The sequence below is a fragment of the Heptranchias perlo genome, chromosome 5, assembly GCF_035084215.1.
Source record: "Heptranchias perlo isolate sHepPer1 chromosome 5, sHepPer1.hap1, whole genome shotgun sequence".
Lineage (NCBI taxonomy): Eukaryota > Metazoa > Chordata > Chondrichthyes > Hexanchiformes > Hexanchidae > Heptranchias > Heptranchias perlo.
This window is the reverse complement of record NC_090329.1, coordinates 103,857,782-103,877,275: the sequence shown is the minus strand read 5'-3', so window position 1 is coordinate 103,877,275 and position 19,494 is coordinate 103,857,782. Positions and strand designations below refer to the sequence as shown.

The 19,494-nt window shown below is 43.1% G+C and overlaps 1 protein-coding gene across 2 annotated transcripts in view; it reads left to right on the top strand.

Annotated features, from left to right (window-relative positions):
- ascc3 (activating signal cointegrator 1 complex subunit 3) overlaps nucleotides 1–19,494 on the top strand; it is a 599,461-nt gene that overhangs the window by 419,525 nt on the left and 160,442 nt on the right. For both annotated transcript variants that reach the window (XM_067984949.1, XM_067984950.1), the window contains exon 22: nucleotides 3,339–3,493. In XM_067984949.1, coding sequence (XP_067841050.1) covers nucleotides 3,339–3,493 — 155 coding nt within the window. The remainder of the gene's footprint in view (nucleotides 1–3,338; nucleotides 3,494–19,494) is intronic.

The following is a 19,494-nucleotide window of genomic DNA, read 5'->3' as shown; positions in this document are numbered from 1 at the left end:
GCACACAGTATGGACTCCCCCCTCCCCTTCATACACACACAAACTCTGCTCGACTATTTGATACAACTAATTGATACTTAATGCCCTTGATTGTGTTGTGGTTTTTTAACCCATCCCTAGCCATGATATTGAATGTGTGTCTGCAATTAAAGTTTTGTTTCCTTACAGAATTAGAATTTTTGTCATTATAGGTAAGTTGAGTACAGTTTAGGGTCTACAGGCAGTTATGCCTTTTAAACTTAACTGGGTTCACTGGAGCAAATTATATAATTTAATTTAAACTCCCTCATAATATCATAGCATCATAATAGGTACAGTACAGGAGGAGGCCATTGAGCCCATCGTGCCTGTGAAAGAGCTATCCGATTAGTCCCATTCCCGTTCTTTCCCCATAGCCCTGGAAATTTTTTCCCTTCAAGTATTTATCCAATTCCCTTTTGAAAGTTACAATCAAATCTGCTTCCACCACCCTTTCAGGCAGTGCATTCCAGATCATTACAACTCGCTGCGTAAAAAAATGTTTCCTCATGTCGCTTCTGGCTCTTTTACCAATCACCTTAAATCTGTGTCCTCTGGTTACCAACATCTAAAACAAAATCTCTAATCTCAAGCACAGTGCTATGCAAAGTTTCAGTTTTGTTGTAAAGTTGCAACATCTTTGTCATTCATTTAGGAAATATATTAAGATGCATTGAATCACTCAGTTTTGTTATTGGAGTTAGGTTTTATTAAAGTTGTATATATATTCTAGCTAAACCCAAAGGCAAGGCAGATGGACTATTCACCTGAATGCAGGTTTTTTTTGTTAGCTTGACTAAAATATTGACCTGTGTGTGACCTAGACTGCAAGCGGGGAGTCAAAGGGCAGAATTTTCTATATATGCAAAAGTATTACTGACAGATGAATTAACTTTTTTAATTCAGCATTATTAATGGCTAAATCATCTTATGGTAGTGATACAAAATATCCAAGCTTAAACATGTTTATGGAGTTAGATCTCTGAATAAGAGTATATTAGCCTACTGGTTATGTTACCAGCAAATTGTGAAATTTTATGTATTACATCTGGAAATTTGTGGGGTAGCACCATAAAATGGCATTTAAAAAAAAAGCTGCCAATTTATCATGAAAACCCAATTAGTTCACTACTGTCTTTCAGGGAAGGGAACCTGCCACCCCTACCCAGTCTAGCCTACAGGTAACTCCAGTCCCATAAAATGTGGTTAACTCTTAATATGTTCATGGAAATCAGGGATGGACAATAAATGCTTCCTTGCCAGTGTTTCCCACATCGGAGAACAGAAAGAAACATATTTTTGCACTGAGATAACAAAATACACATTTCAATTCCAGTGTTAAATTGTACCTGCAAAATTTTGCATCTTGATAAATGAATGTATCCTTTCCTAAAATGTGATAATTTTGAAAGATTTAGTATTATGAACTTTGATTTTATTGTCAATTTGTGTTGCTAACCTTTCTTATATTTATTGATAATGTCACTGTTGAATGGTTCTTAGCTTATCTACTTCACCTGAAGTCATTGACTCCTTGCTGGGTTACATTTCCACAGATACAATGCATTCTCTAGTGCCTCACACAACTGAGGGTGTGTGTCAGTATGCCATTGACCATAAAGAGCATCATGACTGGAGTTTGATCCTGTTCACACAGATACATTTCCAGTAGAAATCACTGAATAGTAATCAGATGTGGAAAATCTGGCCAATTTTCCCCAATCTAAGCCCAAGGCAGTCGTAGTGTCCTTACAATCACTTGGCTGAGATCAGCTAACTCAGTACAGATCTAGAATCAAACCCCAGACCTTCCTAGTGTGTACGGCTCTGCCACTCAGCTGAGCTATTGAAGGACTTCCCAGAGATTTACTTTTAAGTATATTCATTGGTATCTTCATTGAAGAAATGTTGCATGATTCTTTACATTTAATGATCTTACTTTATTGAGTGAACTCTGATTTAACAATAACGTATTGCAAAGCAGGAAGCGACAAACCTCACACAGGGTGAGCATATCTGCACTAGAAAAAAATCTATAATTGACATTTTAAAACCCCTTTTGATCCTTGTGCAATAATGTTACATTTTTAACACTAAATTTCATTTTTAAGCCTAAAAATAGTTCTGACTTTCAGCAATTTATTCAAAATACACATCAACTCATTCATAAACATTAAACATTTGTAGTGTCGCATGTTTACATGCCCAGGTGCTGTCAGACTCCAGAGGGTAGAATTAAAATTAGCTGCCCAGGCGTAAAACTGGCCCTGCGATTGGCAGCCTTTTGGATTTTCATTTTCATGACCCCAGTGCCTGGACAACAAGTTGAAAATCTATCCCTAGGTCTCATTGTTGAGTATACTCGTTCAGCCGAACCCTTCCTGTTTTGGCGTGCACTCATGAGTCCTAGATTGACCCAGTCATGTGTATGACATGTCCATGGTAATCTTAACATTTAAAGCTGTTTTACAGCCAATGAAAAATCAGTTTTCTGGCAGATGCTCCCACCTCCAAAACATATGATGGGAGCCAGAGGAAGGAAAAAGGCAGATAAGGATAAATGACTCATTATTTTTAAATGTAGAATAAGGTTAGAATAGATTAGGAAAAAAAGTGCAATTAAAAATAAGAATGAGAATGGAAAAAGGAGAATACAGAGCAAGCAATTTTTTTTCTGTTATAGTTTCGCATTAATAATAAGTACTAAATCTAATATTATAATGTTTGTTTCAGAGCCACAGTGTACGAGCTGAAAACTTAAATAGACCTGAACCTGCTAGCAGTCTAAGGGTTACGTGAACATGTGCCTAATACAATTTGAGAAATACATAGAAGCTTCAAAACAATGAGCTTTTAGTAGATACCAGATGCTTTTAACTTCATGCCTGAGTTTATTTTTGTAGTGTCATGAGTCTATTTGCCTGAGATTTTACAAGCAGTAGTTTGTTTATTTTTAATGGAAGTACATTGAGGCTGGATTTATTTGTCTCAAACCCTCCAGCTAAACAAATACTTTATGGTACAAGAATTTATTTGAAAATTTCAGAATAAAAGTTTTCTTTGGTGGTGGGGGGTGGAGTTTTGTCTTATAAAACAAATCTTACTGAACGCTTTGTGTATGTCTACTGAGGAACTACATTTTCTATTTTTAAGTATGGCAATCGTTAGGCTGCATTAGAAGGCAGGTCATAGGGAAATGTAATTTACATTGGAAAACCTCAAAGAAAGCCTGTTAAATTAGGCTATTTGCTAGTATAAATCTGTCTATTGTTTCTTGAGATGCGTGCATTTGTTTAATCAAATTTTATTTTATTGTGTAGGCCACATGCTACATCATGTGAACATTGGGTTAAAGGTGAAGCAGTGCGTCCATGAAATTCCTTCCATAGTTATGGAGGCGAGCATCCAACCTATCACACGCACTGTCCTCCGAGTCCGGCTGACCATCAATCCAGACTTCAAATGGCATGACCAGGTAAAAACTCCCACATCACGAGGGGAAATGCAAAGATTCACTTTCAGAAGCAGTACCTGCTTTCTTGCAATTTATAAAGGGTTTTATAACTGACAGATACAATTCACTAATAGTGAGATGCAACATCATATTTACTCAAAATAAATATTTAGGTATCAGAAAGGAATTTATTAAAGATTGCAAAAAATTTGAAGTAATGTGAATTTTTTTTAACCACATTTTTGAACTTACTATTAAGGCAGTAGTACATAAAATAGGAGCTTCTGCTTTGAAGTATGTTTATTCATATTTTTTAATTATTGAAACTCTAATTAGATGTTGGCTACCTTTGAGTGGCCAGATGTGTTTTTCAAAGCTTTGTTAGTACTCTTGCAGGTTACCTAACTCAGATGAGTTTAATTCATGTGACAACTGGGCACACTAGATGAAGCAAAAGTCATGCATTCAGGGGTAAATTTTAACCCCCAAGAACGGGTGGGTTGGGGGCAGGTGGGGAGTAAAAATACACCGTTTTCAGAGCAGGACTGCATCCCGGTCCAAGACACCAACTTCTGGGTTTAACCCAAGCAGGTTTGTCTGCGTGTGGAGAGCAGACACCAGAAAGTCCCACCCCCACTTAAAGCCGGCGGGCTGATACTTAAAAGGGCAATGTACCTCATTGAAATACTTGAGATACTTAATATTTTGTATATTGGAACAGTAAAATGAATTTAACCTTCCCTGTTCAGGTTTCCCATCGCTTCCGATTCATGCAGGTGAAAGCAGGTGGGAAGGGCTGGATTCATGAGGTGAGAGCCTTTATTGCACTGCTTGTGGGCCCGGAGAAGTAGGAGTGCTTCATCCAGGCCCAACAAGCTCACCTGTCTGACAGGACTCCCGCGATTGGCCAACCCGCCCACCGCCCCCCCGATGATGCCACCCCCGATGGTGGACCCCCACCTACCTCCGCTTCTTCACCCGACTTCCAGCAACCTCCGATTTTTTTCCTCAGCCCCCTGCATATTTAACCATGCAAAATGTCCCAGGTGCTTTGCAAGTGGTGATCAGGCATAAGTAATTGGAGAGGAGAGAATTAAGAAAGGTAGACAGTTTATGTAGGGTGGAGCTTGGGAGGCCGGGAAGATGGCATTGGAAAAGTTAAGTCTGGAAGTGAAAAAGGACTGTTTCAGCTGAAGTGGGATGCAGGCAGGCAACGTGTGAGCTGAAAGCAAGTGGTAGTGATGGACTAGATATGTTGTTACAAGCTCAGCTCAGGGTCGAGCTGTTCATCAAGGTCAGATTGAACTTGAGCAGGTGTCCGTAAAGGAGAATGGAAATGAGAGATAGGGTGAGGTGTTTCTGCGAGCGCCAAACTGAATGGTTCTGGTCTTGACAATATTGAACCACAGAAGATTTTGGCTCTACTATATACAGTAGATAACTTTCGTTTTGTCACCTGCATTTCAAATCCACTTTTCGATGCATTCTAACGCATGCTTTGGGAATTGAAAACATTTCCAATCCATGCAATTCAGCATTTGAGACTACAAGGAGAAATTCAAAGTGCACAGGTCATGTCTGGTAGGGGCAGAAAATACATAGAAATTTGAATAATTACAAGTACTTTAGAATACTGTGTGCAGTTTTGGTCTCCTTATTTAAGAAAGGACATAATTGCTTTGAAGGCAGTTCAGAGAAGGTTCACTCGACTGATTCCTGGGATGACAGGGTTTATCTTATGAGGAAAGGTTGGACAAGTTGGGTCTGTATACATTGGAGTTTAGAAGAATGAGAGGTGATCTTATTGAAATATATAAGATCCTGAGGGGACTTGAAGGGGTAAATGCTGAGAGAATATTTCCCCTTGTGGGAGAGACTAGAATGAGGGGACACAGTTTTAAAAATACGGAGTCTCCCATTTAAGAGGAGAAATTTTTTCTCTGAAGGTCGTGAATCTATGGAACTCCCTTCTCCAGAGAGCGGTGGAGGCAGGGCCATTGAATATTTTTAGGACTGAGTTAGATAGATTCCTGATTAACAAGGGAGTCAAAGGTTATAGTAGGTAGATATGAAAGTAGTGTTGAGGTCACAATCAGATCAGCCATGATCTTAACAAATGGCAGAGCAGGCTCGAGGGGCCAAATGGCCTACTCCTGCTCTTAATTTGTATTTGCATGTTCGCAAGTGGGATAAGTTCATACTTGTTCTCTTAAAAACCAAGAAATTCTAAAATATATGTGTATATATTATTTTTCATAGTTACTGAAACTGAAACTTATGTTTTAAGTTTGAACACGTCATTAAAATGTGTGCTTAATTTTTGTAAGAGCAAAACTAAAGTTATTTCACTGGAACTCAGGCAGCAATTAAAACTGAAGCAGCATCTAATCATTAACTTTGTAGTAGACCTTGTGACACACTGTCGATCAGTTATAGCGGTACCGTTAACACCTCAACAAAAACTGATGCAATCTAACCTTTCTTAAGGAGTTTGCTTTTTCTTGTGCATTCATTTTATATGCTAAGCAGTTCAAAATACCATTGAGAGATTTCTGTTCAGAGATAGTACAAAGAACTAACTCTCAAGCTCATTGTTGAGGATTCTATGTTCCATGTGTATGAGTTTACCCGTATGCAAAGTAATGTCATCATGGACAAAAATACATTGGATGTTCATTCAAAGTTTTGCTTTGGGAAAGTATTGTAACTATTTTATATTTTCAGAATACGGTATGTTGTTTGCATACTAAAAATGGTTGCTGCTTTTTCACCTTTGGGAGATGAATTTTAGATCTAGCCCAAGTAGACAGCACTAGGATCATCTTTCTATTAAAGATTATTGGGGGGCGGGGGTGGGGGCGGTGGGGAACAGAAAAAGCTGTTAAGTGAAATTAGCCTCCAGTTCAATGGGGGGGGGATCAGCACAGCCAGGCTTCAGCATGAATTGGCAGCAGACTCATTGTAGACCGTACCACTTGTTTGATGGGGAGTACTGTCCTGATTGGGTAGGTACCTTGAAATACTTGTTATAAGGTGGTGTATACACCATCAAAATGTTAAAAAGTGCTTCACACAGCAAATTATTCTTTGGAATGCAATGACTGTGGTTTTTCTCGAACAAAAACATTACCCAGTATGGTGAGTGTGCATACACAATATCTGAGGTATAATTAAATAATAGGCGTATACTTGCTTCAGTATTTTATTACTTCGCTGTTTCAATTGTAAGTTGAAGATTATGTTAAAGGGGTGATATTGCAACGCTTTGCTGCTGGCGTAGAACTTTACTAAATGAGAGCATGAGTCAGAGATGAGGCTATAACACTACAGTTCTGATTCTCCAACCCACACTTGCTACTAGTGAGGCTCCACACCAGCAGCAGGTCTTTGCATAATTCACCTTTAAGTTCACTCTATCCCACAAAATGCTATTTCATACAATTCTCACGGATACATACTTGTAATAATGCCTATTGGTACATTATTCAATAGCTGTATTCATATGTCCTCTCCCACGAAAATTTACATTGTTATTCCATCCCTAGTCCCATCTTCAGGTATGCTGTATAATTGTATTTCTATGAATACAATTATATTGCCACTTTTGTACGGAAGCAAAGCAGTTTTGGATGCTTAATGTTATGAAAGCAGCATTGTAACTTGACGGCCTTTTGATCAAACTCCTGGATATACTAAAACCAAGTAGGTAGTCTTGCAACACTTTGGGTTTGCACTGAGTGCATTATAACTCCAGGCCAGTGTGAAGACATGTCTTAGTAGTACCCAAACTATCCACTGAATCTCATGGAAACTCAATAAATGTTTTTAATATTGGGAGAAACCAGAACTGTTGACAACCTCTGCTAATATTAAAAGTTAACTGCTGGGAAACAAGCATGCATGCAGAGTGCTCCTTTGTCGATGATCTCAATATAAACCACAGGAAGGCCGAGTCAATAGAATTCAAATCTGTCCGTGGAGCACCAATATGCGTCTGAGACCAGTAGTTTTAGTATTACTGCAGAATTGGACTGAAAGCTGGAGGGCTTCCAGATCGATGCTGCTCTTGAGTTGGTTCCTGGCTCAATTTGAAAATCTTTTTTTCCCCCTTTCCTGGATTGCCTGAGATCAGAGAGAATTGTAGGAGCAAAGTCGCATCCTGTAATTCTGTGACTGTGTAACATCAGAGCACTTAATCATCAGCCATGAAGATACCTGAGGGTAGATGTGCGCTACTGCACAGATTAGGAAAAGGTAGACAGCAATTTTAGGGTTAACTTTCTTGGTATCCTCAATGTAAATGACTTCTGGATCAACTAGAGACTGTATTGTCATCTCTGATTTATTTAGATTAAGGTTATACATCATTAAACTTTTGAACTTCACCACGAAAGAAATATTTACATATTCTGTGCATGTTGAAAGAAGCAGTTGCAACCACACTGATGAGTTCAAGTTTTTAGTGACTGGAGTAAAAACAGGTCACTACTTTGCATCTGTCTTTACCAAGGAAGGCAATGCTGCCAGAGTCTCAGTAAAGGAAGATATAGTTGAGATACTGGATGGGCTAGCTGTACTTAAAGTAGATAAGTTACCCGGTTCAGATGAGATGCATCCTAGGTTGCTAAGAGAAGTAAGGGTGGAAATTGCGGAGGTACTGGCAATAACCTCCCAAACATCCGTAGAAATGGGGGTGGTGCCAGAGGACTGGAGAATTGCAATTATTACACCCTTGTTCAAAAAAGGGTGTAAGGATAAACCCAACAACTATAGGCCAGTCAGTTTAACCTCAGTGGTGGGGAAACTTTTAGAAACGATAATCCAAGACAAAATTAATAGTCACTTGGACGAGTGTGGATTGATTATGGAAAGCCAGCACAGATTTGTTAAAGGCAAATCATGTTTAACTAACTTGATAGAGTTTTTTGATGAAGTAACAGAGAGGGTAGATGAGGGCAATGCAGTTGATGTGGTGTATATGGACTTTCAAAAGGCGTTTGATAAAGTGCCGCATGGTAGGCTTATCATCAACATAGGAACAGGAGCAGGCCATTCAACCCCTCGTGCCTGCTCCGCCATTTGATAAGATCATGGCTGATCTGTGATCTAACTCCATATACCCGCCTTTGGCCCATATCCCTTAATACCTTTGATTGCCAAAAAGCTATCTAAAAGCTATCAAGATTGCGGCCCATGGAATAAAGGGAGCAGTAGCAACATGGATACAGAATTGGCTGAGGGACAGGAAATAGAGAGTAGTGGTGAATGGTTGTTTTTCAGACTGGAGGGAGGTGTACAGTGATGTTCCCAGGGGTCAGTGCTGGGACCACTGCTTTTCTTGATATATATTAATGACTTGGACTTGGGTGTACAGGGCACAATTTCAAAATTTGTAGATGACACAAAACTTGGAAGTGTAGTGAACAGTGAGGAGGATAGTGATAGACTTCAAGAGGATATAGACAGGCTGGTGGCATGGGCGGGCACGTGGCAGATGAAATTTAACAAAGAAAAATGCAAAGTGATACATTTCGGTAGGAAGAATGAGGAGAGGCAATATAAACTAGAGGGCACTGGTCTAAAAGGGGTACAGGAACAGAGAGATCTGGGGGTATATGTGCACAAATCGTTGAAGGTGGCAGGGCAGGTTGAGAAAGTGGTTAAAAAAGCATACGGGATCCTAGGCTTTATAAATAGCGGCATAGAGTACAAAAGTATGGAAGTCATGATGAACCTTTATAATACATTGGTTCGGCCACAACTGGATTATTGTGTCCAGTTCTGGGCACTGCACTTTGGGAAAGATGTGAAGGCCTTAGAAAGGGTGCAGAAGAGATTTACTAGAATGATTCCAGGGATGAGGGAGTTTAGTTACGTTGGTAGAGTGGAGAAGCTGGAATTGTTCTCTTTGGAACAGAGGAGGTTGCGAGGAGATTTGATAGAGATATTCAAAATCATGAAGGGTCTGGACAGAGTAGATAGAGAGAAGCTATTCCCATTGGCGGAAGGGTCAAGAACCAGAGGACATAGATTTAAGGTGATTGGCAAAAAAACCAAAGGTGACATCAGGAAAATCTTTTTTACACAGCGAGTGGTTAGGATCTGGAATGCACTGCCTGAGGGGGTGGTGGAGGCAGATTCAATCATGGCCTTCAAAAGGGAACTGGATAAGTACATGAAAGGAAAAAATGTGCAGGGCCACGAGGAAAGGGCGGGGGAGTGGGACTAGCTGGATTGCTCTTGCATAGAGCCAGCGCGGAATCGATGGGCCGAATGGCCTCCTTCCATGCTGTAACCTTTCTATGATTCTATGATTCATTGAGAACAATATTTAAAAGGACATAGTTGGTGAAAACTTCCAATTTGCAAGTCAGAAATTCCTGTGCGTAAACAAGGGCCAGAAAATTATGGTAGCTATTTGAGTATGTAACAGTGATTACCATTAACAATTTTTTTGAACAGCTTCAAAAACTTCACTATTAACTTATTATTAAAAGTGCTTGGCTTGGGTCATCATCTGCCCGTCACATTGGCTCATTCAATTAGAGTTGCCTTCCAGCAACTTGGTCAGGGGGTAGGTAACATTATGTGTCTATCACCCTTCGATTGCTGTTTGGGTAGCACATGACCTATAGGGGTGGGGAGGCACTGGATTTATTTTTTGTCAAGTACTGGGGCCCTTTCCTTGGCTTTGCTTTTTCCCAGCCTTGTTCCCACGTTGAGCTCACTTCCACGTGTAGTAGGGTTAGTTACTGTTATGTATATGCAATGTAAATAAAGGCCAGCAGAGGGAGCGCTGAATCAATGTAAAGATGAAGAAAGTGGGTATAATGCGGTTTGGAGCGGTGTGTCGTTATGGAGATTTTATGCCCTAGCTGGAAGGTACCTGAAAAAATATATATTAAGTTGTATTCTAGAGATCTTCTTCATCTAAGTCTTTTGTGGAAGAACCCATAATGCACCGTGGTAGCGTTGGTTGTTCTTTGTTCAAAGACTCATCCGAACACTATGGGAAAAACGGAACAAGTTGCCAGGGATAAGACAGGAGAAAGGTTTGGAAAAGACAAGGAACTGGATCTTGCTGGAGTAGGGCATCTCCCGGTGCGTGCTGTCAGGTAGACTTTTTACATGGCCAGGATCTGGCTCATTCCCCACAACTCAGCCGTCACAGTCACCCGAGCTATCTTCCACTTTGTCTAGAGGTCCAAGGTAGAACGCGCTCGCAGAGCCACCATGTACAAGCCCCTAGACAAAGGGGGGAGGAGAGCATCCCCAACGCTGCTCTGATCCTGATGGCCACCTTTGTGTGTGACTGCCTCAGGACATGTGTAGAGCCCCAGTACGCAAACACCAAGTATCACTACGTGCTGAGTTTCTACCTGTCCAACACACTGAAAAGGCTGGGGCTGGCCGTGTAGGCGCAGGACGTCCCATCCAGCTCGACCGCCCTTCCCCCCCCCCCCCCCCGCCTCCAATCTATGCTGAGAAGGAACCTCTTCGATCACAAGGCTGTCAGACAGTGGTCGACACAAAATGTTCTAAGAGTCCTACAAAGAACGGAGAGGGTGGACTCGATCAGTTTCTTCCCCAACCAGATGGTCAGTGCCATTTGGCAGAACATCTCGTCGCTGGAACTGACCAACAGGCACCGGGATGTAGCCTGGATGGTGGTGAGAAAGGCCCTCCCAGTGCAGTCCTTCCAACACGCACGGAACCTCAGCGCCAATGCAAGCTGCCCTCGAAACTGTGGCAAGGAGGAGACCATCATCCAGCTCCTGATGAGCTGCCCCTTTGCGCAGAGGGTGTGGAGAGAGATGTGTTGGTATCTGTCCAGTTCATCCCAAACAGTTCGGTAACACAGCTGTGCTCTACGGGCTGTTCCCTGGGATGCACACCGAGGCAGATATCACCTGCAGCTGGAAGGGCCCTTTGGTCTGCCCGAAACCTGCTGGACTCCCAGCTAAAGGAGCTGTCCACGATCGAGTATTGCCTACTGGCACACTCGAAGGTCAAGGAGTACGTGCTGTGGGACGCACTGAAGTGAGATGCGACCTACGCAAAGGCTGTATGGGGAAAGGCCAACATATAAAGCCACCCCACCTTGTATTGTACAGAATGTATTAGAAAATATGTTCTGTGTTTTAAAATTGTAACAATAAGATCATAGTGTATACGATCTGCACTGTGTTGCTTTGAACTGCTGTGCTGCACTTTGTGCCCTTTATTTGAACTGTGTAGACCATGTGTACCTTTAAAATTTTATGGAATAAAGTATATTATGAAATTTTTTTTAAAGTTGACTTTTTCTGCACCCTTCAGTTCGAAATTTCTTTGCACTATAACTTGCTGGAAATGCGAGCTGATAACGGCATGGGGCAAGTGAGGGCAACGGGGCATTTGGGACCTTAGTGAACAACAGGACCAACTGTATAAATCCTTAACCAACAAGATGTAAGCATTGAGAAAGAAACAGGAATGACTGAGAAGGAGGATGAATTAGAGTGGGTGAATTAGAGTCAAATCAATTACAGAAAGAGAAATAAAGAGAGGGAAAGAAAGATTGGATTAAGAGAGAGATAAAAAAGAGACAAAAATGTAAAAAAATTTTAAATTTGACATTTTAAAAATCTCTAACAACAATTTACTACATGCAGGAATGAGATTGAACAGTTTAAATTGTTCCCTTTCTGGGCCAGAGAGGCTGATTGGCATTGCATTAACAATTATCACGTCGTTAAAAAGTCTATTAAGTTCCAACCCTAACTTTCTGTGGCAAGTTTAATGGGCAATTAATGTGCAAATCCAGCAAGTTCTTAAAAATAGCAGGGAGGCTAAGGGCGAGATGCCGTTTGTGCAAAGCAAACAGCAGAGTGGCGTGAATCGACCAGCAAGTTCTGGAGATTCACAATTCACGGGGTATCTCTTAATCCCTTGAACTTATTGGCCGATTTGCGCATTAATAATGGTGTGCTTCGTTAATGTGCCGTTATTTTTCCAGCAAGATCCAGCCCATTGTTTGCAAATAGGTAGGAGAAATTATTTAAAAGCATGGAGAAATGGCTTCTTTCTACATAAACTTAATGGTTAAGTTTGATTTCAGTCAGCTGGCAGAATAGCCAAGATCAATAAAGCTACTTGAAAGATTTAGAATTGCTTCAGGCTTCAGACAATAAAGAAGAACTGAATCAGAATGGCACACTGATATATTTGATGGGAAGATAGAAGAGATTTTGTGCTCTTTTCAACTATTGAAGAATAACAGGATATTTATGAAACTGTAAGATCAACTTGAAAAACATTTCATCATTGGCAAAAAGCTGAATTTTGGGATTTAGATTTGATCAAAATAAATGAGTAAAAACTTAATCTGTGGATGGTTTTGTAACAGCATTATACTATTTGGTTGACATTGTGCCTGTGGCATTCTGCATGACGCAATCATTTGAGATCGTATTCTATTGGAAATATGAGACATGGGGCTCGATTTTAAAAGGGCAGCGGGATGGAAGTGGGGTGGGGGGTGTCAATGGTCGCGCAGAAAATGCGAATAATAAAAACTTACCATTCCCCACGTGATTGCGATTTAATTGGTGCCCCTTAACCTTGTTTCCGGGTTTGCTGTCCAAAAGCTGCGCAGTGGGCGGACTGCAAACCCGCATGACAGGCTGGAGCGTCTGGATTTAAAGGGCCATTGCTCCAATGGATTTTGCTGGAGCGAAGTGCAAGAAGACCCAATGGAGCAGCACAGCGGCAAGGCTGCTCCAAGATTCAGAGATGCCACACTTCAGCTGCTACTGGCTGGGGTGAGGAGGAGGAGGGAAATAATTTACCCAGCCGACAAGAGGAAGTGCCCTGCCTCTGCCACCAAGAAGGCCTGGCTTGAGGTGGCAGAGGAGGGCACCAGCAGTAGCAACATCTGCCGCACTTAGGTCCAGTGCAGGAAATGTTTCAATGACCTAACTAGGTCAGCAAAAGTGAGTACGCTTACTGATTCTCCTGCATTCTGTGTTGCACATCACCACCCCCATCCGCCAACTCATTCTGCACTGCCATGACTATCACATCACTCCTCACACTCACTTAAGGCTCATCCTCAACTTACCTTCACTTCCTGAGCTCTCCCTCACCTCCCATTTGTGAACCCACCACTACCACTCACCCCAATCCTGATCCAATGTAATCTCTCTGACTGATATTCACCCTCTGATGCACCTCTTTCATGGTCGGCCTCACCCAAAGCAATGAATTCATCAGCTGACCACTTCACCCTCACGCACTCACATGTCTGTACTTTCTCCCCTTCTAGGAAGGGAGTGCAAAATGCATGCGAGAGGGCAAGGACTGGAGGGGGGCCACAACAAATAGTGGTCCTCACAGAGGAGGAGGAGGCCCTGGAGATCAGCTGTACCCTCGAGTGCCTGTCCGTAGGGGACACCGAGACTGGTGCCCCACAAATGTCTGGTGACACAACTTTAACATTCATCACACACTACTCTGAATTGATGTTAACAATGCGTGGCATGTTGAACACCTCAATATGCTCATTGCAACATGACACACCTGTGATGATGCTTAATATTGCCTTCTGTTCTCTTACATGCTGTTCAACGACCACAGTGATGGGAGAGGGGGATTCCTCAGAGGAGCTCGCGGCCTCTGAGGGCGCACCGTCACAAATGTCTGAGATTGTGTCTCAGGTAAGCGCGGGAATGTCTGCGATGGAGACAAGGCTAGCCTCCATTGAGTTTCAAGAATGTCTCACAACTGAGTCCATTCAGGCCCTTTCAATGGCCATTCGGACTTACTGTGAGCAACATTCTACCGCCTTAAACAGGCAGACAGAAACTTTGCAACTGGGCTTCCAAGGCATCATACATGTCCTCCAAACTGTTTTCCAGCAGAGTGGTAGGAGTGATGTGGGCCTGGTCCAGGAGAGAGATGAGGGCGAAAGGGGACATGGAAGTGGGGACGCCGCTCAAAGTGCTCCCATGTCTCACCCGTTGCCCCCCTCTCAACCAGTATCCACAATGCTGTCTCCTCTCCAGGTGGCCGAGTCTGCCCCTGCACAGGTGCAGGTGGAGCAGTCTTTGGAGGGGCCCTCATGGGCTCCAAAACCCAGAGGGCGTAGGCCGAAAGCATCTAAGCAGTCAGGGCATGAACATGAGCAACCTGCCACTACCTCTGCTGCAGCCACAGGGGATGGACCACGTAGAAGGGGTAGGAAGAGAAAGGCTAAGGATTTGTGATCACGAAGTGTATGCACAAGGGTGTCTGACTGTCATGTTTTTCATTTATATTTGGTTTTTGTTAAAGTCACATTAAATGTTATCATTCTCACCACTACTGCCACATCTTGCCCATTCTTGACTGGCTTTTGTGATAGCGCCCTTTCATGTGCTTCACCATGAACGGCGCCACTTGATGTCACCCACTGGGTGACTTTACAATGGGTATATGTGTAGTTGTAGGACTGTTTTGTGCAGGGGGTGGGGATGATGTTGGCACTGCTCTTTCCAGGTGGCATGAGGACTGGACTCATCACTTTCTAATCTTACGAGAACCATTCACATATGAGTGACTCCCTGGCCTCACGAGCAGCCAGGTGAGCCGCTACACTGCCTCATGGATTCGTCCTCCTCCCCCTGCTCCTTCTGCTCCTGCTCCTCCTCCTCCTGCTCCTGCTTCTCGTCAATGTGGATGGCAGATGTGTATGGTTGATGAGGGCATGGGACCTCATCAACTGGTACCCCTCTCTGTTGCGCCATGTTGTGCAGGACACAACACACTACTATAATGCGACCCACTCTCGCTGGTGCGTATTGAAGTGCTCCCCCAGAATGATCGAGACACCGAAAATTGCATTTTCAGTAGTCCTATCACATGTTCAATTATAGACCTGGTGGTGATATGGCTGTCATTATATCGATGCTGTTGCTCGCTGATGGGGTTCCTCAGAGATGTTATGAGCCACATGTGCAGGGATATCCCTTGTCCCCGAGGAGCCAGTCCTTAAGGGTGTTTGATGTGTGGAAGAGGCCCGGGATGTTGGATTCCCTTAGAATGAACGAATCGTGGCAGCTGCCAGGGAATCTGGCGCACACGTGAAGAAATCTTTTGCGGTGGTCACAGACGAGCTGAGCATTGATGGAGTCGTACCCCTTTCTGTCGATGAACAGTCCTGGCTCATGTGGAAGTGCTTGGATTGCTATATGTGTGCAATCGATTGCACCCTGTAAACGTGGGAAGCCAGCCACAGAGTGGAATCCCACTGCCTTCTCCGTCTGGCTGAGGTCGTCCATGGGGAAGTTGACGTATTGTGAGGCCCTGTGGAACAAACCACCGGTGACCGCCTTATGCACTTGTGTGCAGACAACTGAGGGACCCCAGCAGTGTCACCAGTGGCACCATGGAATGATCTGGAGGCGAAGAAGTTGAGGACAGTGGTGACTTTAACTGCGACGGGTAATGAGATGCCGCCAGGAGCAGCTCAGCAAGAAGGAGGCCGCAGATGTCTGCAACCACCTGGCAACTCTCTCTCAGCCTCCGTATGCACTGCTCCTCGGAGAGGTCCAGAAAGTTGAGCCTTGGTCTGTAGACCCTCTGACGAGGGTAGTGCCTCCTGTGACGTCGGTCCCTCTGTTGTTCCCCTCTGTGCTCAGGTGCCTGTGGCGCAGAACTGTGTTGTGGAGCTACAAGTGGCGGAAGTGCATGCCATGCCTGGCGAGGATGGTGATGTTCCTCGTCCTCGGATGTACTGGTGAATGCAGCCATCGCATCCCCCATCCTGATGGTGTCAGTTTGAGGGGGTCCGAAAAGTTGGTAAATATGTGTGAACAGAACAATTTTGAGTGTGAACCAAAAATTTTAAATCTAAACACAAAGATCTCCCAGCCAAAAGTTCGTCTGAGAGAACTGAGTGCCCTGCTGCAATAACTCACCTTTTATCCCCATCTGTCAAACAGGGATTTAAATGTCCAAATGGCTGCTGGCTGAAGCACGACTCATTCCCCGTGGCGTGTTTCACAGAGCACGGGAAGCACGTTGATGCAGCTTCGAAATCGTTTGCCTTCACTCTTAATTAGATTTATGTATATTTCAAGTACTTTAAGTACTTGAATTCCTTGCTTAGATATCGACCCGCCGGCTTTAATTGCTGGCGGGACTTCCGGGTTTGGAAACAGCATGCGCACCCAGTTGTCTGAGTCGTGCGCATTCTTAGGCGTGTTGGAGCCAGGATTTCGGCCCTCTCCTGGAAATCCCGATTTTCTTCGCCCCCCCCCCCCGCCCCAAATCCACCCGCAGTTCCGTTTTAAAATCGAGCCCTAGGAGATTACAGTAAGATGTAAATTAACCCTTTATGAAATAATGGCCCAGATTTTGCTGTAGCAGGGCATCTAATGGCGTCTGCCGTTAGTTAGACTTGCTCGTGCACATTTAAGTTTTTAAACTTTTTGCGTCACAAGTTACTGGAACCGTGAGCTGATAACGATGCGACAAGGGAAACGGCATCTGGGACCTGAGTGAACAGGGCAAGCAACTGTGTATCTCCTTAACCAATCAGAATGAAGGATTGAGAAATAAACAGGAAGGACGGAGAAAGAAATGTGAATTAGATTGAGTGAATTCAATATCCGATCAGGTACAGGGAGGAAAAAAGGGAGGGAGGAGGCTCGTGTGGAGCATAACACCGGCATGGACCTGTTGGGCTGAATGGCCTGTTTCTGTGCTGTACATTTTATGTAAAGAAATAAAGATTGGAGTAAAGGAGAGAGAAAAAGAGACAGAAAGGTAAAGTTTAAAAAAAAATTTCAATTTAAAATTTGACATTTTTAAAATCTCCAACAGCAATTAATACCTGAAGCAATGAGATTCCACACTTGAAATAGTAAATTTTCAGTGCCAGAGCAGTTGATTGGCAGTCATTAGCAATTATCATGTCGTTAAAAGGGTACTTACATTTGTAATGACCAGACTTAACTTTCTGTGACGAGTTTAGTTCGTATCTAATGTGAAAATACAGCAGTTTCACGACATTCAACACATGACAATGGTGAGGCAGACAGCGAGATGCTCTTTTCGAGAAGCTAACAGTGGAGCGGCGTAACTCGGACAGCAACTTTTGGATATTGGCATTTAACCGCGCATCTGCTCCTCGCCTGAAGTTGCTGTACCATTTACGCATAAATAACGGCTAGTGCCATAAGCCTCTTTGACAGCAAAATCTGGCCCAATAACTTAAGAAGGCAGCAAGTAGTGATCATGCGCCAGCCAGTTGGGGGAGAAAATATCAACCAGAAAGTGGGCAAGACCACACGAGATTACAAAAACACAGCAGATAAACTACACTCTTAGCCAGGATGATAGATCGGGAGTGAAGACCACTAGAGGAACAAAGACCCTGTTGTTGATGTAGGCAATGATTTGTCTTGTTTTAGCATTACCTCTTTGCTTTTATATTCCTTTCCCTTTTTATAAAACCTAGGATCACATTTGGTTCATTAACTTGTTTTTCCGCTATCCAAATGTAGGCCAGTGCAACTCCCAACAATCGCTTTTTTCCTGCCCCCCCTCCATGAATTGTCACTTCCAAAATCCCCCATCGATCTATCTTTGGCCCCCTCCTCTTCCTTATCTATATACTGTCCCTCAGTAACATCCGTTTTCACGGTTTCAGATTTCCCAAATGTATGCTGATGCCATCCAGCTCTACCTTTCCACCACGTCTCTCAATCCCTTGACAGCCTCTGTGCTGTCAGATTGCTTGTTTGATATCAAGACTTGGGTGAGATATAACTTCATCCAGCTCAACATCAGGAAGACTAAAGCCATCATCTTTGACCCCTTCACAAACTTGACACTCTTGCCACTGATTTCATCCCCCTCCCTGACTATTGCCTCAGACCATACCCAGCCTTGGCATCCTGTTCAACTCTTGAGCTTTAAACCTCACATCCTATTCATCAATACCATGTACTTCCATCTCCACAATGTTGCCCACCTTCGCTCCTCCGCCATTGATACTCTTATACACACCTTTGTCATCTTCAGACTTGTGACTATCCTAATTCCCTCCTTGCTGATCCCCTGTCCTTCATCATCCACAAACTCCCAACATGTCCAAAAGTTGCCACATGTCTCCTTTCCCACGCTGTAACATTTGTCCATCACTCTCCATCCTCACTGACATGGATTGGCTCTCCGTCCCCCACTGCATTGTTTAAAATCCTCATCTTTAAATCCCTCCATGCTCTCATCACACTCTATCTCTTGCAGCCCTATATCCCCTCCCAGGCACCTCATTGCTCTAACTCTGGCCTTCTGCGCCTACCCCTCACCCTCCATCCCACCATTGGTGGCAGATCCTTCAGCTGCCTCGGCCCTATTTTCTGAATTACCATCCCTAAAACTTCTTCACCTTCAAAGGTCTTCTCAAGACCCATCTCCTCAACTAAGCTTTCAGTCACCCTGCCAACCTGCTACTTCCTATTTCGGTGTTCATTTTCTTTGCCTATTTATGAAGCAGCTAGGGATGTTCTTGGGACATTTTACTATGTTAAAGGTGCTATATAAATGCAAATTATTGTTGCAAGGATGGTCAAAAAAGATCAAAGCATTTTAGCAGACTGATGTCATACTGGAGAGGAGAACTGATGATTTTTAATGGATCCATTTTAAGAGGCATTAGGTTGGTAATTCCTACATCAATGCACTCTTAAGATGTTGGTCAGGATATACAGTTATGGTACTGGAGTAGCAACCCAACGGTCATGAATTCAAATCTCACCATGACAAGTTGTGAAATTGAATTCAATAAATCTGGTAATTTGTGGACTAGCGCCCATGAAAGGTGCCGGATTGTTGTAGGGATTGTTGCCTGGTTTGGCCTACACGTGACTCCAATCCCGCACTATGTGGTTGATTCTTCATGCCCTCAGGGTAACTCAGGATTGGCAATAAATATTGCTTTGCTGGTGTCGTCCATATCCTAACAGCAAATAATAAAAAATAGGATCCTATAGAAC